We start from the raw sequence: 23,243 nt of genomic DNA, 5'->3' as shown, positions 1-23,243 counted from the left end.
ATTTACAAATTTGGGTAACACTTTACAATAAGGTTTAGTAGTTAACATTAGTTAACTACCTTAGTTAACATGAACTTAGAATGAACAATACTTATACAGCTTTTATTAATCTTAGTTCATATTAACTTAATAAAATATTTTTAAAATCAAAACTTGTATTAACATTAGTTGATGCACATGGACTAACATGAACAAAGAATGAAAAGGTGTGTTTTTTATTAACTAAATATAAAAAAGAAGAATAAATCCTGTAACAAATGTATTGTGCATTGTTAGTTCATGTTAGTCCTGGCAGAAAGAATGAGTATTGCATACTAATCATGTGGTGTAATAAAATTTGTGGTGTGATAAAATCTTTGAAACACTCATTTCAACATACTACGGTTTGGGACGCACTAATAGGGGATTATCACGCTTCCGGGTTTCATGGGCGGGATTTGTCAACTTTGTGCATGTCCACTTCCGACGCAGTTCAACAATGCCTGAGACGAATGCTATTTATGTCACTACTCTGTTCCACTTTGTAAATCTAACCAACAACGCCAACCCTACTTAAGTTTTCATGGATTCCCGACTGAATTGAGTATAAGGAAGAAATGGATTAAAACTTTCAAATAAAACAAGGTAGCACGTTTGTTTGCAGCCGGCACTTTAGTGAATCAGACTAATTTACCAGGGATGCCGTATAAATAAACTTAGTGTAGTCCTTCATCAGTTCACCAGCGAGATCGGTGATTCAACGGAAGTGGCAGTGATCAGCGTGATAATCCCCTATTCTATTTTCGAATACTATTTAGGACGGATAGTATGTGAATTGGGACGCAGCAATACACTCACCTAAAGGATTATTAGGAACACCTGTTCAATTTCTCATTAATGCAATTATCTAATCAACCAATCACACGGCAGTTGTTTCAATGCATTTAGGGGTGTGGTCCTGGTCAAGACAATCTCCTGAACTCCAAACTGAATGTCAGAATGGGAAAGTAAGGCGACTTAAGCATTTTTGAGCGTGGCATGGTTGTTGGTCCCAGACAGGCCGGTCTGAATATTTCACAATCTGCTCACTTACTGGGATTTTCGCAAACAACCATTTCTAGGGTTTACAAAGAATGATGTGAAAAGGGAAAAACATCCAGTATGCGGCAGTCCTGTGGGCGAAAATGCCTTGTTGATGCTAGAGGTCAGAGGAGAATGGGCCGACTGATTCAAGCTGATAGAAGAGACACTTTGACTGAAATAACCACTCGTTACAACCGAGGTATGCAGCAAAGCATTTGTGAAGACACAACACACACAACCTTGAGGCGGATGGGCTACAACAGCAGAAGACCCCACCGGGTACCACTCATCTCCACTACTAATAGGAAAAAGAGGCGACAATTTGCAAGAGCTCACCAAAATTGGACAGTTGAAGACTGGAAAAATGTTGCCTGGTCTGATGAGTCTCGATTTCTGTTGAGACATTCAGATGGTAGAGTCAGAATTTGGCGTAAACAGAATGAGAACATGGATCCATCATGCCTTGTTCCCACTGTGCAGGCTGGTGGTGGTGGTGTAATGGTGTGGGGATGTTTTCTTGGCACACTTTAGGCCTCTTAATGCCAATTGGGCATCGTTTAAATGCCACGGCCGACCTGAGCATTGTTTCTGACCATGTCCATCCCTTTATGGCCTCCATGTCCCCATCCTCTGATGGCTACTTCCAGCAGGATAATGCACCATGTCACAAAGCTGGAATCATTTCAAATTGGTTTCTTGAACATGACAATGAGTTGACTGTACTAAAATGGCCGCCACAGTCTCCAGATCTCAACCCAATAGAGCATCTTTGGGATGTGGTGGAACGGGAGCTTCGTGCCCTGGATGTGCATCCCACAAATCTCCATCAACTGCAAGATGCTATCCTATCAATATGGACCAACATTTCTAAAGAATGCGTTCAGCACCTTGTTGAATCAATGCCACGTAGAATTACGGCGAAAGGGGGTCAAACACAGTATTAGTACGGTGTTCCTAATAATCCTTTAGGTGAGTGTTTTGTTATAAGTATTGCGATTTACAAATTATAAGCTGTGACTTAACATTATCCCCATGTCTTTTCAGTACGATATAGTGTCAGTGCCATTGTTTTGTCTCAAGATATCATGTTCATGAAAGCGTTCTAACGTCTTCATTTATCTGAGTCTTTCTCCTGGCTTAGTCTAAACCCAGTCTGTGAAACCAGGCCTTAAACTTTATGAAGTGAAGATCACCAAATAAGTAAAGAATCTAAAGATTGTTGATATTTAATGAGCCAACATAACTTTCAAACAATACATATTTTGTACCATTGGAAAAACATTGGCATGTAATGACTTGAACATGTAGTGAAAGTCCAGTAAAAGTGTTTGAGCACATACACAGTCAAAGGAAGCAATAATCACCCCAAAATTAGGGTCAGTGCAAAAAAACAACAATAAGCATTGGCTAATATGGATCCTCGTAAGAGAGAACCATATAATTGGGTATACCAATTATTATTTATGTATATAATTACAGTATCTGAAAAGGGACACACAAACGGACTCAAACTTTCAAAAGAGGACAAAATTCAAAAGGATTACTCGCTCACGTACAATACCACACTGCTATCCCATATCTTTTTGTACTAGAGGAAAACAAGGTAATTATTTCACCATCACCTCACAAGGCAGTCCCATAGTCTGAAAACAGCCTGGTAATACACATACATGCTAGAAGTCCTAATGAATACTGACCTCAGCAGTCTCTTCCTAAATATATACAGACAGAGGTATCAAAATGTGTTTACACTGCATCACAATGCAAAAGGAATGAGGCGAATCCAGACTGCTCTACTGACCACAGGTAAGCAGTCGGCATTCAGGGTTAAAAAAAGCGTCATAAAAAATGCTAGCCTAAGGATACAGTGGATAAATGCATAGGATTGATTTCTTACCAACTGAATATGGAAACTCATATAGATGGTGGCAACACACACACACACACACACACACACACACCAATGGTTTGCACCATTGGGTGAATATCATAAAACAATTCTAGGTCACATTTCACACCAAATGAAAAGAAAAAGGAAATTCGAGGAATGATATTGTGCATAAATAACTAAGAAACCTATTTTGCTTTCATTATTGTAATGCATCATTTTCATTTTAAGATTTGCTGTAAGCCATATTATTCTCAATGCTTATGCTCATTATTGCTATACAGACTTTGTTTATTGTAATACAATGCTTTGAATTAAAATCAGCATAAATTAAAGACAGGATAAGAAATACTCCCCAAATGTTTAAATACTTCACAGTTTAAACAACTTAAGTTTTGCTTTTTTTCCCGCACGTTTGATATATGTTTGGGTGGAATATGATCAAGAACAAAATATCCTAGAAATACCTCCAAATGGGTGCTGATAGATTTGATCAGAGATGTGTCCGTATGTTGTCATCATAAACAGTCCAACAGGTCTATGAGCTGGGAAAATGCCAGTGATTGTCCTGTGGCGCTCCGTTTCATAAAAGATGAGAAATATACTTGATAACATTCAGCATGATAAGTTCTAGGTAATCAGCATAACAAGAAAAGTCCTCACTGTCTCCGATATATTTGGCTCTCTAAAAACCTGCTTTTCTGGCATGGTCCAGGATTTGGACAGCAGTCGTCTCAATCAACATTTGGTGCTTTCTTAAACCACTCTTGATGCTAAAGTCAGTTAAGGGTCCCACTAGTAACATAAATACGAAACCAATGTTAGTGGCATTTTGAAGTATCATTCTTGTCCAAACTGAGCAGGAGTTACACACTTGACTTTAATACTAAGTGCAAGCGAAACACATTTTAAAAGTGATCGTGATGCTAAAATCGATACTCACCAAGGGTTCGTCCACTCCAGTGATTATGATTCAGTCCTAATAATGACTGAAGGTCCATTTTCATCTGAAACAACATTTGATCGGAGAGATTGATTTGTCATATTTATTTGAACGATGTGATCTGAGAATAATAGAGTAAATGTGACGCATGCTGGCAAAATGAGTGGGAATGCGCAAAACAAGTGAAAAATGAACATTTTTGGTCAAAATTGAGGTTTTCACAAAAAAATGAGTTCATTAAGCCCTCGTCTAGCGATCTCAATGCTTTTTCCCAATTAAACATCTAAAAGTATCTTCATTTGTACGTTATCTGAGAGAAGTACCTTTCCTTGTCCGTGAAAAACTGCATTTTTCTCTGCTTGCTTCTCCCCAGCACAAGTTTGGGATCGTTTTAAAGCGCAACTTTCCAACTTTGTGAATATTCATTTACATTTATTCATTTAGCCGACGCTTTTATCCAAAGTGACTTACAATTGCTATATATGTCAGAGGTCGCACGCCTCTGGAGAAACTAGGGGTTAAGAGTCTTGCTCAGGGACACATTAGTGTCTCACAGTGGATTCGAACCCGGGTCTCTCACACCAAAGGCATGCGTCTTATCCACTGCGCCACCACTACCCACACTGGTACCCACTTGATGGCACAAGTGTGAACCAATAACATGTGATTTTCAAACTCAAGCTGAAAACTCCCGATTTCCGATATACGCCTACAGAAATACAGTATTTCAAAAGTTCTGTCTTGGCAAGTATTATTCAAAGATTTTATCCAGTTAAATACTTTTTAAAGAAATTTAGAAATGATATTGATAGTTCCTGCTCTTTTTGTGAAACCTCCTCTGAAACTGTTGATAATTTGTTTTGGGAATGTTTTTTCACTCGGTCTTTCTGGGACAATTTTAATGCTCTCCTTGTCCAAAAGGTTTTTTGTAATTTTTCTTTATCATATAAACACATTCTTTTTGGATTCTATGTCAAAGACAAAAATGTAATTAATGCATGTTTTTGTATAAACCTTTCTTTTATATATTGGAAAATTTCATATCCATAAAGCTAAATATATGAACAGTAAACCCCACTTTAGCTTTTTCAAAGAAGAATTGAAGATGTATTTAAATACAATTTCAACTTTTCATCTCTCAATAAGAAAGCAATGAAAACATCCAGAATTTGTACCATGTTTAATATTCTTTTTTTTTTTCTTTAAGACTAATGTAAAATAATGTTATTTCTTTTCATATCTCCTCTTTTAATGTGTTTGGTATCATAATGTCTCCTTGTTTTGATAGATTGTTTACTACTTGTATGTCTTGACTTGTTCTGTTTATTAAAATTGCATTAATAAAAAAAAAAGTATTCACACTGACATCATCAGTTATGTCTTCAGTGAACGTTAGGTTAACTGTTGGGGAAAAACATCATTATATTAGATCCATACGGTACAGTAGGTACAGTAATGTTAATCAAACAATTGTGGTATCATGGGGGGGAAGTTCAATATATATTTATTTCCTATAGATTTTTGGTGTGTGCTAAATTTGCTGTTTTTACCAGGGATTTTAAGGTACGGTTGCTACGTGATTTTGTTTTGGAATCGTTACAAAACTTGATTTTTCTCCAAAAGGAGTTTGCTGACTCTATTGACTTCATAAGAGAATGTGAAAATAACAATAACTAATTTTTGAAAATGTGCTCATTGTGACTCATTTTGCCAGTTTCAATTCAGACAGAACCCAAACATCCCTAAACCTTAAGAAGTGCATTACATAAACTGAAAATATCACAATATTACAATTGTAATTGTGAGTGCAGTTCCTAATATTAAATATTTTGATACGTGAAAATGGGCAAGTTTATAAATGCACTGTAAATGTACTTTTCTGTAAAAACAAAAAACATACAATTTTTAGGTTTAAGGTGAATTATTCCGACCATGCCATTGACTTTTTGTATTTGCTCTTATCAAACTTTAGCATTGTTCTTCTACAGTATTAAATTCTTTTCTCATTGCTACCATAGTAAAATATACTCCAGTGGCTTATATACTACAGTATGTGGTTTGCATAACACTATAGTATTTGTTATGAAAATAGTAGTCTAAAGATTTCTAGTATATACAAATGCAAAATACTGCCATAGATTCATAACAACTGGATCTCACAGGGCTGTTTAGTAAAATTCAGATTTTGCTTATAACAATAATAAGAATTCCTAGTTTTTTTATTCCAATAAGGTATAAAACATATATAACATTCACATTTATTCTAAGTCTTATTGCAAACATTTCAATGTATCTGAATACTTACACAAGGAACTTTTGCCTATGGTTTAAAAATACCATAAAACAACTAGCCTAACTAATATAAATTTCAAGCATAAACACTCAGTAATTAAAAAAAGAACAAATTAAAAAAAAATTTGCAGTTGCACAAATAAATACAACTGAACAAAACTGAAATAAAGTGATTTTCACATACAGAAACTGTTCTGTAAAATAAAATGTCGAATTTAAAATAACACTGCACTTTATAAATAAAATATACATTATAAATATTATGTATTTGCTTTTATTGTTTGTTTAATGTTACTATAGAGACGGCAGCAGGAATATTAGACTGCTGTCACTTTAAGAGCTGCACTGATCCAATATACGGTTACACATGCGTTTTCTTTCTCAACGGTTTACGGTTTTATAACAAGTTTTCGATTCCTGTCCTTAAGTGTTCGATTCCTGCATTGGAATCGATGTTCGATTCCTAACCCTATTTCAGGAAGTATAGTTTTAATAATTTAAAGGGTATTTTAATGGAATATTATACTTATAACGTAAATTTAATTAAGTTGAAAAAAGGTGATTTTTTACATTTTCAATGTAACTTGCCAATCAGACTGAAATTCATCCAAAAACAAAAATTGGAATATATTCGAATATATGGCACATATGGGATCATTGATACTTTTACGTCTTTTTTTAAAAGCTTGATCCTGGACGAGCATGAGCAGGACATTTTTTGATTTTTTTTTCCTTTTGTGGTCCGAAAAAGAAAGAAGGGTGAATAAAAGATGACAATATTTTCATTTTTGAATGAACTATCCCTTTAAGTTGTGGCTGAACAACTGACATTTGGTGGCACCAAAGTATTTCAGATATACCTGAAAATTACATACTGAGCTTTGGTTGCTGCATTTAAAGATACAATTTAAATGTATAACATACAATTAAAATTGTTGATCTCACCTGCACTTTCCTCATCTGATCCACCGTCCTCTAACCATTTCTCCTCATTGGCCAATAGAGGATTCTCGGATTCTCGCAGGGTCCTCAGCGGGAAATAGTGCCCATCACCCTGACTATAACACACAAACACACAGAACACATGGAAAATATTTACATAAGGCATACTTCATAGTGTATTTTGAAATTTGTATCCATTTATCCATATAGCCAGTGTGACGTTTGTGCTTGAGCCACACAGTTGCTGCGACCAGTTTTGCTATGAGCTCACCTTGTGAACACAGGAATGAACCAGAGCTTTTTATCCTCCCCAAACACCTGCTGGAGGTTTCTGCTGAGCCCAACGTGAAAGCCATTCCTGTCAGGCCCGTTCTGAAACACTGGTGCCGAAAACGCCTCTGGAAAACAGAAACGTTCATGGAGGTCAAACATTAATCACATCTGCAAACCAAAGGTCATGCAAGCAGAGTACAACTATGACCTTTAAACGTCTTGTAGAAACACAATGAAAGGATAAATGATAATCAGGGAATCCAGTACAAAAGAAGTGAAGGTTTCCTCACCTAGCGTCGATCTGTTTTTAGCCACCAACCAGCAGTGGTAGCCAAACAGGAACATAAGACTGACGAAAAACATGAGAGCCACAAACAACAGGAAGAGCACGTGGAATTTCGCGGAGCCATTGGGCAGATCTCCCTAACAAACAAATGCAAAGAGACTTGAAATGGATGCGTTTAACAAAACTAACAAGTGCACATTTGTATTATAAAAATTTGTACTATATTATTTTTCCAAGTTATAATGTCGGAGAACAGTTTGAACCCTTGTGCGTCAATTAAAAAAAGTTACACATAGGTAAAAAGAGTCAAAAAAAACTACCACTAAAGTTTGGTATCATTTTAAAGAAGACCCTTTGCATATTATTGCTGAAGTAAAAAAAAAAAATAAGTACAAAAAAAAGGTATATAGGTACAAGTTTATGAAAATTATATATATATATATATAAAATATATATTTTTTAAATCAGGTTGAACTCAAAACTGCAATAAAATCAAAGCCATAAATCTAAATAGCTTGTGTTCCAAATTTGAGGATGATATCTCAAAAAATGAGCTTTCGGTAACACTTTGTTTGGGCGTAGTAACATATTTTCCCCATTGGGTCCCAGCAAAACCCCACTGGAGCTCACAGTGATTGGATTTGAATTTGCAGTTTTTCTCTCTCAGTATTACAAACACACACACATTTTTTTTTATAACACACACACTAACCACACTCTGACATCCATACCAACACACCCACACAAATATTGTTGCATAATTTATCCAGTTGGCTCTATAGTATGCCGAACCAGAAAACAGGAATAAAGCGATATTTGTTTTATAGACCAAACTTTAAAAAAAAAAAATGACACCATCTGATAAAAAATAGTAAAAAATTAAATTTTGAAGCCTTGCCATCAGAATGAAAGCCTCTTAACAAAGATTGCATAATTTTATAGTTAACTGAACCGGGGATTAAAAATGGCAGTTTTAATGGGTTTCAATGGGGACATTTTTGTCCAAAAGGCGCTGAGAGGGAGTATTTTTTGTACCTAATGCAAAAAATTTTTTTTTTTAAGAAAATGACGGTGAAATAGTAAAATATCAATAAAAATACACACCTGTGGCAAGTTTTTTGCAGTTAGCTTTAACACAGGCAAAGTGATCAAAAAAACAAAACTGAAAAGGACAAAAAATGTCCATAAGGATGCACTAGGGTTAAAGAATCTCTTTGCATCTACCTGTACAAGTCCACACACCGCAACTTCATTCACATGCAAAAACTGTGGCTATCGTATTATTCTACTTGCCCGTAAAGGGATGGTCATTATTTATAGACCATTTCACAAGATGTAAACAAGACTGGTCCAGAAGCACTTCCTGTTTCAGTTTGTAACTGTTTTCTTTATTTCACATGTAAAGAAAACATTTTAAAGATGTTTAACTTTTTGATTCAGTTTTAAATGTTCTGTTGGTTGTATTTTATCCCAGCTTTTATGTGGTGTTAAAAAAATGAGACAGGAAGTGCTTCTGGGCCAGTGTTGTTTACATCTTGTGAAATGGTCTATAAAATCTGTCATCTCAAACCTGTATGACTTTCTTTCTTCTACAGAACACCGACAAGATAAAATATTTAAGAACGTATAGACAAAACAGTTGGGAAAAAAAAAGAGAGAAAGTCTATGGGGTCCAAAACAACACTGTCATTAAATGGACAAAAATTTCACGGTGAAAATGAATGATCAAAAGTTGACATGAGGGGGAGAAAATGAAGTATTTTAAAGGAGAACTCTGGCACAAAGTGGTACATTGGTACCTAGTCAACTGATTTCTGAGATTTGTTTTCATGATAATCGAATGTAAAGAGTTTTATCTCTAAAAACTGTTTAGCGTATAATGCTAGTAATGGGGGCATATAATAAGTCAAAAGAAATCGCTAGTTAATACCACTAGCAAGGCTCAAAATAGCCCCACACTAACGCAGTAACATAATGAGGGTCCATACATGCAAAACGAAGCATTGAGAATGTTGCAAGTGTACAGACCGTTTAACCCTCCTATTATCCTTGGGGTCAATTCAATGTTTAACGTCTGTAAAAACATTTTTTTTTTTTTGCTTCAAATTTAATGACTTTTCCTAATTTAATGGGGACAACTCTGTAAACATAGCACTATAAGAACGCCACTGAGCTTCTGGTGGCAGTGGCTCAGTGGTTCATGTGGGTGGTCTACGAACCGAAAGGTTGGTGGTTCAATCCTCGGTTCCACCTGGCCAAGTGTCGAGGTGGCCATGAGCAAGACACCTAACCCCAGCTACTCCCGACGAGCTAGATGGCGCCTTGCATGGCTGACACCGCCGTCGGTTTATGAATGAGTGTATGAATGGGTAAATGTGAGGCAAATGTAAAGCGCTTTGGTGGCCATTGGGTCTATGAAGGCGCTATATAAATGCAGTCCATTTACCATTTAAACATAAAATTAACCTGCTAATATTTTTTCAAAGTCCTGTACAAATTTTGTAACATCGGTGTTCCTTGGGGTCAATTTGACCCCAGGCTCTTTTAGATGTATAATAAAACAGAAGAAATATTTAAAATTTCACACACATTTGTTTTGGTTGTTATATTGAGGTCGTTATAACACGTTATAATTTGAATTTATAATGTTCATTGTAATTTTACATATTCAATATAATTTTCAAAAAACGTCCCTCTGTTTTAGGGCTCTAACCAAACATAACCATATCTGTAGTATTGCGAGAACTACTAGTAGTTCACATGACATGTGACATAATTCTCAAGATAACTAATAATTCTTTCCTGTGTATTTGGGAGGGGGAAACATAATTTTTGTGAGAACTTTGATGTTTCCCGTGCCATGGGGGAGGAGAAAACATAATTTTTGTGAGATTGACCCCAAACATAACTCGTGCTACTATCCTTGATAAAATAAATAGTTTTTCTTTCCAAATGGCATAGATTACATAAATCTATACTTAGAAATATTATAAAACAAATAAAACACCAGATGTATTTATACTTTTTCAATTTTAGGTCAAATCAGTAAGATTTTATGTTGATTTCTAAATGTGTCCATAGTCGTGCAATGGGTATTCTGGATGTATAAGGGGTTGGGTGGGATGGGGAGGGGGGTGGTGGGTGGATATCAACTTAAAACGTTACTTAAGTAGTCAACAAAGACATAAATTAATTGAGACTAACCTCTGTAAAAAAAATAAACATATTGTGGAGGTTTAAATTACTGGGGTCAAATTGATCCCAGAGGGTAAAAAGTGTTATCAGATTTGAGGGTAACAGGAGGGTTAATAAGAAGATACTTTATAAAGACAGTCCACTTTGAGTATATAGTGTATACGAACACTGTTCATACAGTTCAGAAGTTCGCTGAACTTCATACAGTTCAGCTCACTTGGCAAACTGTTCTTTTTGACTTCGTAGCTCAGATGTTTTTTTTGTTTTGTTTTTTTGCCAACAACCAATCTAATTTTCCTGCAGCTCTAGGGTCATTAGCCACATGGCAAACACAGATCTGAACTATTGATGGTAGATTTCAAATTGCATTCTTCAACTGAGAAATGTTTTTTTGTAAGTGTACATCTACTTATACAGTAGTTTATTAGTTTTAACGAGCACACTAGCATACAGTCATGTGAAAATGAAAAGTCACTCTTTAGAATTGTATGGTTTTACGTGTCAGAACATAATACAAATTATATGGTCGTTAACATGTCTTAAAATTAGGTAAATACAATGTTTAACCACTTAATTCAAATTATGAACTCTTACTTTTCTACAGGGTTCACATTCTTATTGAACAACTAAAACCACATTTCCATGTCTAAACATTTAACCTTCCATTTAGAAAACAACACTGGTGTGGTGTTGTTATTTTGCAAATGTGAGGTTATGTGATTTCATTGATAGTAATAAATGCTTATGAGTGTTTGTCTGATACAATCTAAACAAACACTGCAGAGTTCAAATAATCATCAAAATTGCTTCTTAAATGGAGTCAAAACTTGAAAGAGAATTAGAGACACTGATCAAAATCGCTGTATAAAGTATCACGCGTTATCGATATTATCGTAAAAATTACGCCCTCTCAAGTCGTATTTACCACTGGGAAGCTCTGGAATAATTTTGAAACCAGGTTTCTGAGATAGACATGCCACAAACTATAAACATGGTGGAGGAGAGAACGATTGCTGGCTCAGACTGCTTTTCTTTTGAGTTTTTCAGCTACATCTTGTCATTAATTATCATTTGAAGTGTATTGTATGTGTTATACACAATGAAAATACCCAATATTTAGCAGAAAATCCAAAAACGTCAGCAAGCTGACCATCTATTCTAGATAGTGTGGTGAATGTTTATATGTTTGTCAATGAACATCGCATTTTGGCTTAACAAGATTTTCCCAATAAATGGGCAAGAATAAACCTGGTGTCCTCCATGGTTCCTGTTCTTTCTGACAACAAAGCACTCGAATGCGCCGAGCTTGTAATCACGACTTCAGAAGAGGGAAGTTGGAAATGTCCGATAACACGTGAAGGCAGAATAATTATTTATATTACATTCAACATCATTGGGGAACCTGTAACTCAAATGATCACTTATAACCTCCATCACTGAAATAAACAAATAAGGCTTATTCTCTTGTGCACATGTATAATTAAATGGTTCAGTGACTTGGTATAATACCAAACAAATTATGATAATAATTATATATAATGATTTTAGTAAGTGACAATTAGCAAAAGAGACACACTTCACCGAAAAAACTAATTAAATGGCAATTAGCTTAACAATGTAAAAGTATGTTTGTGTCTCTAATTGGATAAGCAAAATAAAGAACATGATATTTTAACTGTGTGGCTAAATTGAGTCCAACATAATGCTCTGATTAAATATTTTAGTACAAAGCATAATAGAGAAATGCATTAACAAAATGACCTTCCATGATTTATCCATGACTTTGGAAATTCTGGTGATATTTCCAGGTTTTCCATGACCGTATTATAGTTTCTAATACTTGCCTAAGCTAATTTGAGCTCAACTGATTTTAAAAGTCAAAAGTGCTCACCACCCAGAACTTGAGGAAGTACTGAAACACTGTTGATGCGATGAAGATGCAGTAAATCATGGAGTAAGACAGGAACAGCAGAAAGAACTTATAGTTGGAGAATCCAACACAGTTATTTACCCTAAAGAGTACAGAAGACAAAAATGTCACATATCCAACATTTCAGATCCTTCAGTTCAAACTATAATATTGTTGCTTATGAAATACATTTAAAGGTACACTATGTAACTTTTGGCCCTCTAGCATTTAAAAAAAAAAAAATTGCCTGCATTCTGCTGAAGAACTTTGTTTTGGTTATCCTCCTGCTCATTAAACACATTACTAGTCTTAAGAGATATAACCAGTTTAGATGGAAAGGATCTCAAGCTGACTAGATGAAGACGTTACTGTAGTTTAGACATGTGCCGGTAATCGGTAATGCCATAAATCGCGGTAATGAATATGCACGATATTGTTATCGCGGGCTCTTCAAAATACCGTGAAAAATAATAGATTCGAATTTAGACTTTTAGAGCGTGCATTAACTTATTTTCCATCAACCGCTCAAACACTGCGTATATGCTGCGCAAAACACGCGCGCACTCTGATGTAAACAATCCCCACATTAGCACTGTGTGCATGCGACAGTGTGCACTAGTCAAACAATCCTCACATGGAGTAGAAGCATGGCGGAACGCTCCCGACGATTTATCCCCGCAGGGCTGCGAACTCTCACGCATTCAGCTTGAGACTTTCAGACAGGACGCAGAATACGCGCGCGACGCTGCGTCGACCTGCATCGACCAACACACGCCGGGGTTAAAGTTCAAAATAGTTCAACTTTTTATTTGTAAAATGGCAAATCGCGTTGTATCTGAAGGGCAACGTTGAACCAAGAGGGCAGCGTCGCGCATTCCGCGTCCTGTCTGAAAGGCGCTTAATGCAATTGACACTTTTCACACGCTCTCCCACAGAGAAAAATCACAGAGCAAAGAGGACACTGACACCGACAGACTAGACAGAGCAGATTACTTTTGATATGAAAGTTGTTATTGATAAATCAGCTCTTAGGTTCTGATCACAGATCGTTGCTCCTCAGTTCAAGCAAACCGATCATGTTACTTTCGTTTTTATTTAAAGATACAGTACAACTTACCGAAAGGGATATTTACTTATACATAATAACGATCAATAAGTGTTTTTAAACACGGAAAGAGGTCAGTAACACTGCAGGAGAACAGTTACATTTACCTCAGGAAAGCCATTTAATGACCAGCACAGAGTATTTTTCTTGAGAAACATTAACAGACTGGGGCCTACCTAATATTTATCCAAATGAGTCAATATTGAATTAAGACTGAAATCAAATCCAAGAATTTAATTGAATAATACAAACAGTAACATACCATTATAACATGTTGTCACTAAACTTTAAACAATTTGGTTTAGCATATGTTTTGAAAATCACAATTACACATTGTGATACAAGTTGAGTTTTTTTTTAGAGACCCACAATGCATCTGTTTTTCTTGAGCATTAAAATATCGTGATAATACCGTATACCGTGATAAAAGCTCAATCAATTAACCACAGCATGAAAATTTGATACCGGCACATGCCTAGTCTTGTGTTGGTCTGGGATGTAGTGGCTCTGATGATGGTCTGGTATTGGGATTCAAGGGGTCTTGACTCTTGTGTTGGTCTGGGATGTAGTGGCTCTGATGTTGGTCTGGTTTTGGGATTCAAGGGGTCTTATGCTGGTAGTGGCTCTGATGTTGGTCTGGTTTTGGGTTTCAAGGGGTCTTGTGGTGGTAGTGGCTCTGATGTTGGTCTGGTTTTGGGTTTCAAGGGGTCTTATGTTGGTAGTGGCTCTGATGTTGGTCTGGTTTTGGGTTTCAAGGGGTCTTGTGGTGGTAGTGGCTCTGATGTTGGTCTGGTTTTGGGTTTCAAGGGGTCTTATGTTGGTAGTGGCTCTGATGTTGGTCTGGTTTTGGGTTTCAAGGGGTCTTGTGGTGGTAGTGGCTCTGATGTTGGTCTGGTTTTGGGTTTTAAGGGGTCTTGTGTTGGTCTGGGATGTAGTGGCTCTGATGTTGGTCTGGTTTTGGGTTTTAAGGGGTCTTGTGTTGGTCTGGGATGTAGTGGCTCTGATGATGGTCTGGTATTGGGATTCAAGGGGTCTTGACTCTTGTGTTGGTCTGGGATGTAGTGGCTCTGATGTTGGTCTGGTTTTGGGTTTTAAGGGGTCTTGTGTTGGTCTGGGATGTAGTGGCTCTGATGTTGGTCTGGTTTTGGGATTCAAGGGGTCTTGTGCTGGTAGTGGCTCTGATGTTGGTCTGGTTTTGGGTTTCAAGGGGTCTTATGTTGGTAGTGGCTCTGATGTTGGTCTGGTTTTGGGTTTCAAGGGGTCTTGTGGTGGTAGTGGCTCTGATGTTGGTCTGGTTTTGGGTTTCAAGGGGTCTTATGTTGGTAGTGGCTCTGATGTTGGTCTGGTTTTGGGTTTCAAGGGGTCTTGTGGTGGTAGTGGCTCTGATGTTGGTCTGGTTTTGGGTTTCAAGGGGTCTTATGTTGGTAGTGGCTCTGATGTTGGTCTGGTTTTGGGTTTCAAGGGGTCTTGTGGTGGTAGTGGCTCTGATGTTGGTCTGGTTTTGGGTTTTAAGGGGTCTTGTGTTGGTCTGGGATGTAGTGGCTCTGATGTTGGTCTGGTTTTGGGTTTCAAGGGGTCTTATGCTGGTAGTGGCTCTGATGTTGGTCTGGTTTTGGGTTTCAAGGGGTCTTATGTTGGTAGTGGCTCTGATGTTGGTCTGGTTTGGGGTTTCAAGGGGTCTTGTGGTGGTAGTGGCTCTGATGTTGGTCTGGTTTTGGGTTTTAAGGGGTCTTGTGTTGGTCTGGGATGTAGTGGCTCTGTGTTAAGAGGTCAGTAACAGTTGTGTCACAAAACGTTACATTTACCTCAGGAAAGCCATTTAATGACCAGCAAATTAGTTGAATAGAAAAAAATAGCAAGGAGTATTTTTGCTAAATATTATATTTAATTTCTCTCTGTATGTTTACAGCATTATGTGTATTTTTTTTTCTTGAGAAACATTAACAGACTGGGGCCTACCTAATATTTATCCAAAAGAGTCAATATTGAATTAAGACTGAAATCAAATCCAAGAATTTAATTGAATAATACAAACAGTACCCTACCAGTCATTGTACCATAAACATTGTAACATGTTGTCACTAAACTTTAAAAAAATTCTTTAAATAGTTTAAAATTAACTATTTAAAAAAGTTGGGGTTTTTTTTAGAGACCCACAATGCATCTGTTTTTCTTGAGCATTAAAATATTAATTTCATTAAAATATCGTGATAATACCGTATACCGTGATAAAAGCTCAATCAATTAACCGCATGAAAATTTGATACCGGCACATGCCTACTGTAGTTTAATCCATTATTAGACAGCTTGTAGGTCCAGCATACAACCACCACCATAATGAAATGATCTTCACTATAAATTAGGGCTGAACGATTATGGAAAATAATCTAATTGCGATTTTTTTAACCAATATTGCGATTGCGATTTAATATGCGATTTAAAAAAAAAAATTCTTTACCTTCTGTATTAGTCGACAAAGACAAGCAATAAATCATTGTAGAGTAGGAATGGGAATCTTTAGGCAGCTCATGATCTGATCTACTTTTTTTTATTAATTAATGTTAATAACACTTAAAATACGTATTTAATTACATGTGTGAAAAAACATACTTTAAAAAATAATTATAAAAAAACATTTAATTAAACCAATGTTAAGAATTTTAAATCGGCTTTATAAAATAATAAATCTTCATAAAATAAAAGCTAGTAAATAAAGAGAAACAAAAAAAAAAGCATTACAAGCAATAAACAAAGAGTGCTCTCGGTGTTTAAAAGTAGGCCGTCTGACTGTTTATCATTCGAGAGCTGGAGTGATTTTCCCCTCAGTTTAGATATGATAAGCTGCATTCACACTAATGCACATATCTCTTGAAATTGTAAATGTGGTTTGTCCTGTTGGTTTAAGATATAACCGTGTTTACATTAACTTCGCGTCTTAAAAGCATTTTGACATGCAAGTTTATGCACATTTAACCAATGAGTCGCTCACGGCCGCATGCACGAGCGCTCTTCACAAAGCGTGTGTTAGTATTTTAAAATGAAAGCAGGCTTCTCAGTGATTTTCATAGTTTTAATATATAAGCCAACTGCATTCCAAAAGACATAAATAATGCCTCTAATGATGCAATAAAAAGAGCAATAATGAAGAAGGATTGATAACTCATTATTTAAAAGTACATTTTTAACAAAAAAAAAGTTACATAGTGTATCTAACAGAACTGAAACCGATAAATAGTCAATAATATAATAAATGTTTATATACCATGGACAATGATGATCCATTTTCAAAACACATCTATAAAAACACAGGGAGAAAAAAAAGACACAGTGATTCCAGGTCTGCAGCCTGTAACTTTAATTAAAATAAGGCTTTTGTGTAGAGAGATCTGTTATCAGGAACTGGGATGGGTGTGTAGCTAGACTTACGTTTCACACACGGAGCAGTGGTGACAGCGGTCTGGCTTTATCACCTGACAACGATCACAGAACCTGATAGCTGGAGACATGGAGATAAAGGAGATCAGCTGCCCGCCTTCACATCCGATCACATGTTTCCCTGACAAACATTCTGCTAAAGGACTGTATGGCTGCAGCTGCTGTGGAAATAATGTACACACTAAAGACAGGTGGCTCTGTGTACCTCCAGACTGAGCGCGCGTGAAGATGGGAAGTTTCTTGGCAATATCCATGAGGATCTGCTTCTGAACATCCGGTCTCTCTTCCATCTCATATCTTTCTTTATCAGTGTATGATAACTGGAACTAGAGCACACACAATTTCAAAGTTTATCAAATGTATGAATGAACAAACTGAAGTCTTATTGGAGCATCATTGGGATTTTTTGCATGACAATCAACAAAAGTTCACCGAGGTACAAAGGTGGTTTCAAAAGCACAAACATAAATTAGATATATTTTATTAATAATATTATTATTACAATAATTTCACATTATGAGTTAAATGAATTTTCATAAAGCACTTTTCACAATGGCCACTGATTCTAAGCAGCTTTACATATATATATATATATAAAGCTGTAATATTATCTCAAATTCTGTAATATATTTGTCTGTAAACTGCCAGTAAGCAATTGATTGCGGCTGAGAAAGAGTAACTGTATATATAGTAAAATATAATTTTACATGGAGTAAAATATGACACAAGCACTTTTTAAAGTCCCACTGTGGTAAAAATCCAGCTTTTAATGTTGTTTATACATCTATGTGATGTTTTTAATATGCTTTAGGACAAACCATGTGTAAATGGACAGCATTGCTGAGTATTTCCTCCTTAAAACTGCAGTGAACCAAAGACAGTCTCAAAAACACGGATTGAAATCGCTGGTGTTTATGACGTCACAAACCACCTTGTAACCAATCAGATCAACGTGTGATCGTCAAACAGTGGATCTCTGAGTGAGTGAGTGGAGGCGGGGCTCATTTGCATATTCATAGAACCGAGTATACTAAATGAGGCAATGGTGTCAAGATATTTTAAGACATGAAAAAAAAAATCAAGGAAAAAACCTTTAAATATCTCATTTTGGTGATCAAATGTGAGTTTTAAGGGATACAATTATTGACTACAGGGGGCCTTTAAAGGATTAGTTCACTTTTGAAAAAACTTTTGCTGATAATTTACTCACCCCCATGTCATCCAAGATGTCCATGTCTTTCTTTCCTCAGTCGAAAAGAAATTTAGGTTTTTGATGAAAACATTCCAGGATTTTTCTCCTTATAATGGACTTCAATGGGAACCAGGTCCAACCGAGGTCCAAACGACAGTTATAACAGTTACAGATGCAGCTTCAAATAAAGACAAACGACACCAGACGATGAATAAGGGTCTTATCATGCGAAACGATCGGTTATTTCAAAGCTTTTTCAAAAAATGTAACTTTTCTAAGGACAAATGCTAGCCTTTCTTCATTCTGTGAGGCGCGTTTGCAACGTCACGTAATACGTAATTACGTTCAAAAGGTCACGGGCGACGTATAGCCAGAAGTACATAGTCAGTGTTTACAAGTTGAACGCATAGGTTGAACGTGAAAACTAACTCAAACGCCGTTTACAAAAAAGGAATTAAAAGGAAAAACAACGATGTCGGACGATTTTGATTCTGTACTTCCGGCTACGTCGCCCGTGACCTTTTGAACGTAATTACGTATTACGCGACGTTGCAAACGCGCCTCACAATATATTACAAGGCTAGCATTTGTCCTTAGAAAAGTTACATTTTTGGAAAAAGCTTTGAAATAACCGATCGTTTCGCATGATAAGACCCTTATTCATCGTCTGGTGTCGTTTAAAGACATTTGAAGCTGCATCTGAAACTGTTATTAACTGTCGTTTGGACCTCGGTTGGACCTGGTTCCCATTGAAGTCCATCATAAGGAGAAAAATCCTGGAATGTTTTCATCAAAAACCTTAAAGGGTAACTAAACCCCTGGTCAGAGCCTGACTCCACCCACTAGCAATATTTGAAAAATGCTGAAAAAATGGGCAGACCCCAGCGGGGCTAGGGGGCGTGCACCTGAGACCCGCCGTGAGTGACAGCTGCTGTCAGACTCTAAAATAGAGCGAGACTAGTCTGGAGTGACTCAATAGCTGCCTTTGCAACAGAGCGGCCATTTGAAGTCGAGGACTTTTCTCCCTCACCTTCACCTTCACCTGAAGTGGATGAGGGTGAATTGTATACACAGGGCCAAATCCATTCGAGCTGCTGGCTCAAACTGCGGTCTTAACTCCCGCATCGCGACCGGCATCTGATGAGTTATGTCGTCGAGTTGATCTCAATAGCGCACGCTATTGATATTATGCCGCTATTTGAAAAAATCCAGCAAAATGCACCGGCTCGTTTGTCGACCCTAGAGGATTAACTTTATCCGATTCCTAACCATAAATTGTGATTAAAATATCCACCATGATCACTCACATCAAGACGCCGCTGCGGTGGAGGAGTCCATGCAGGACGAGCAGTGTTTGGCACTGCGTGTGCAGCTGTGTGGAGAAGCCCATGTCCACCTCTATTCCGTTACTATCCTGATCACTGTACTAAACACTGATAAATCTATGCTAACTTGAAGCTATCCTAACTGTACTATGCTACTAGCTACACAAAATAATCTAAATTATCTATATAATGCTATGCTAAATAGATGCAACAATACCCTATCCTGGTCGTTTTCAAAAATAATCTAAATAACTATATAAATGCTATGCTAACTAGATGCTATTATATGCTATAGTATCCTGATCGTTTTCAATATTCATAAATCCAACTCCTGACTCGCTACAGTAGTTTTGACGGAACCAGATGCTTTTATACCAGGGGCTGCCAAGGGCGTGGTGAGCTCGCACCAAGGGTGTGACAGAGTGCGTCTGAGAGTTCGCTACGTCAGCAAGTACCCCTACTGCAGGAGCTTTCCGTTTAACCTGAAGAGGGCAGCACTCAGACGTTTTTACACCATATATTTGAAAATCAAAACACTTTATACTCAATTGTCAAAAAATGTACTCGAATCAATGAACAGCATTTATGAAGCTCCATTCTTACAAATCATTAACTAAAAAAAGTTGTTTTGGTGTTTAGTTACCCTTTAATTTCTTTTCGACTGAAGGAAGAAAGACGTGGACATCTTGGATGACATGGGGGTGAGGAAATTATCAGCAAAAGTTTTTTCAAAAGTGAACTAATCCTTTAAGACAACTAACTCATGAATCTCTAACAAAAATCATTAAATCACAAGCACCTTTTTAGACGGTGTAGATGGTGAAGTAAAGATGGCCTTCCAATAGGTCCACCAGAACATGATAAAGCAAACATGGAATATCAACAAATAGGCCACTGTGGAAACAAAAAAACACACACATTACATGTTATAGTAAAGTCATATGTATAGGACTTCATTAATTTCATAGGAAATATATACATAGGACTTCTTTATTTTCATAACGCATGTTATGTGTGATAACTGCATACTTATTGTATTAATGTACTTAAAAGGCTTGTATGTGAAGAGATAGTTATGGAGAGCTAAATGTTTGTAAATGTTGGTAAGAATGTGATTGTGTAATATTAAGTGACATAACGCTAAATGCTGTTGGTATTTATGTTTGTTCTCAGGACCCCTCGAAAACGAGACGTTACATCTCAAGGGGCTATCCTTCAAATAAAATTTCAAATTACTGAGGGTGTGTATAAACTAGAGCTGACAAAAAATAAAAAATTTCACTCACATCTGACACAGATCAGAATTTGTTGCACACGTGTTTAAACAGACAAAAATCTGCACAAGATCCGATTTTTTCACATCCAAATGTCTTTTTTTAAATAGCTAATAAAAATAGCATTTCTCTGGGAAAATGTTATACCGCAAGACATTTCGTTACCACAATACTCAACAACAATATTGCATATTTTCCTAGTATCGTGCAGCTTTAAAAGCTTTTCAGTCAGCAGAGAGATGATGACTTCACTGTAATTACACAACCAAGCTTCACTATTAGGATTCTCTCTCTCTCTCGTTATTTAATTCACTCAAATTCATTTATAAAATTTTAATCTTACTTTAAAAGCGCTACTTTATTTCACTTCAGAAGTATTGATCTGAGGAGTCGTAGATAAAATAACAAGAAATTACCGGGAAATAATTTCTTTTCCTGTCTATATCCGTTCTGTCAGATTTTTTACTGCAAGACATCCATGAGAGCTGTTATCTTGTCAACTAATCATGGCCACCAGACATGAATTATAAATTATTTTAATAGCATGACCATTCAAAACTAGAGGGACTACTATGTGCATAGTAAAGTGATCACCGGCGATAATTTTGGGTGCTACTACTGTAACACAGATATCGAAGTGAAGTAAAGAGACGGGCCAAAATATCGAATATGGTCAAAAGTTCGCAGTGTAAACTCAGCCCTAAGCTCAACTGCAGTTGCACTGTTTTATGTTGTTGTTGTTGTTTTGCAATGACTTTGAATCAGCTGGTGTTTTTGTGATTGTGGACCACAGTGTGTTACAAATTAGTCATATGTTTTTTTCTTTTTTTTTTCTTTAAGACTTAACTGGCCATAACTAAGTCAGTTACAGCTGAACTACAGTGTGGTTAACTATAATGTGCTGCTGCTAACATGTCATTCTGTTTGACCAGATTATGAGTGTATAGTTCTGTTTGTGCACATGAAAATGATATTTCCACTTTCACGTTTTAAACAAAAGCCCATTCGTAGATCAAGAAGGCATGTTTTTGTCTAATAAGCAATGACTGAAGTTCACTTACCCCTCTCCAGATGATTACTGAGAGTAACTGAAAAACAGGTAATCAATCAGGATCAGTGTCGTGAAACATAATGTGTGTCTCAAAACCAACAGAAAATAGGCAGAAAGTCCTGAAATCACGGCCTCACGGGGATTATTCAGACATTATGAATCTGCTGTATGGGTTCTAGGCAGGAAAATCAATAGGTTTGAAGACACAGCCCATGAAAACTTAAACAACGCTATGATCCAGGTATAACAACGGATACAATGACTTAAACCGATTTTATTTTGTATAATGATAGCAAAAAATAGTAAACTGGCGAACCATTGTGAAAAAAAAACAAGAGACTTCCTTGTTTCAGACAAACAAGAACCATTTAAGCGAACCAAAAGGCATAAATGGTCAACAGTGAAATCTTACCGAAGCACAGCTCAAAGACATAGGCGTAATAAGACCAGAGGACCACAGATGAGATGATGATGACGGGAATCCAGGAGAAAATCCTCTGACAACATCTCAGTGCTCTCGACAGAGCCATGATCAGCCCGCTCTGACATCTGCTAGCGCGCCTGGCATCTGCATATTTCCCATTTCCTCACAGCGATCTGCTCTGGCATCCACTAGTACACCTGGCCATCCAAGCCACAGGTTCTGCCCTCGATTCAGAGTATTTTTATTTACTTTTTTTCCTTCCAACATTAACATAACAGGCAAATATAAGTGAAACTATGAGACTTCACAGACTGAGACAAAAAAAATAAATTAAAATACATAAACACTGCAGGGGGGGGGGGGGGTATACAAAATCATACTGCTTAAACAAGTCAAATAATATACAAACTTTATACTTTAAATATTTTACAATAGTAAATATAATATAACAACGTCTCCATTTCTTTTCTTTTTTTTTTATTAATTTTTATAACAACACAACAGTGGTAATGGTGGTATGCTACTCGTTACACTCGTACAGCCAAATATCATCTTTCAATCTTTGGATATACATGTTCAAATAAACGTCTCCATTTCTGTCATCCAAATGTATACTCCAAATTTCACCATATCCAAAGTAATATATG

The 23,243-nt window shown here is 36.6% G+C and overlaps 1 protein-coding gene across 1 annotated transcript; it reads right to left on the bottom strand.

Annotated features, from left to right (window-relative positions):
• Window positions 1-3,715: 3,715 nt before the first annotated feature.
• On the bottom strand, window positions 3,716-22,742 carry zdhhc15b (zDHHC palmitoyltransferase 15b). Its single transcript, XM_039694195.2, has 12 exons — window positions 22,585-22,742; window positions 22,183-22,209; window positions 20,647-20,741; window positions 17,536-17,656; window positions 17,322-17,391; window positions 17,158-17,190; window positions 12,773-12,893; window positions 7,691-7,823; window positions 7,399-7,525; window positions 7,131-7,243; window positions 3,894-3,957; window positions 3,716-3,745 (listed from the first exon to the last, which is right to left on the bottom strand). The coding sequence occupies exons 1-11, from the start codon at window positions 22,700-22,702 to the stop codon at window positions 3,917-3,919; spliced, it is 999 nt and encodes a 332-aa protein (XP_039550129.1). The 5' UTR covers window positions 22,703-22,742; the 3' UTR covers window positions 3,716-3,745; window positions 3,894-3,916.
• Between the last annotated feature and the right edge of the window lie 501 nt (window positions 22,743-23,243).

This window comes from Pimephales promelas, chromosome 9 (assembly GCF_988280905.1).
Source record: "Pimephales promelas chromosome 9, fPimPro1.hap1.1, whole genome shotgun sequence".
Classification (NCBI taxonomy): Eukaryota; Metazoa; Chordata; class Actinopteri; order Cypriniformes; family Leuciscidae; genus Pimephales; species Pimephales promelas.
Note: the sequence above shows the minus strand (reverse complement) of the source record. Positions and strands in the feature narration are given on the sequence as shown.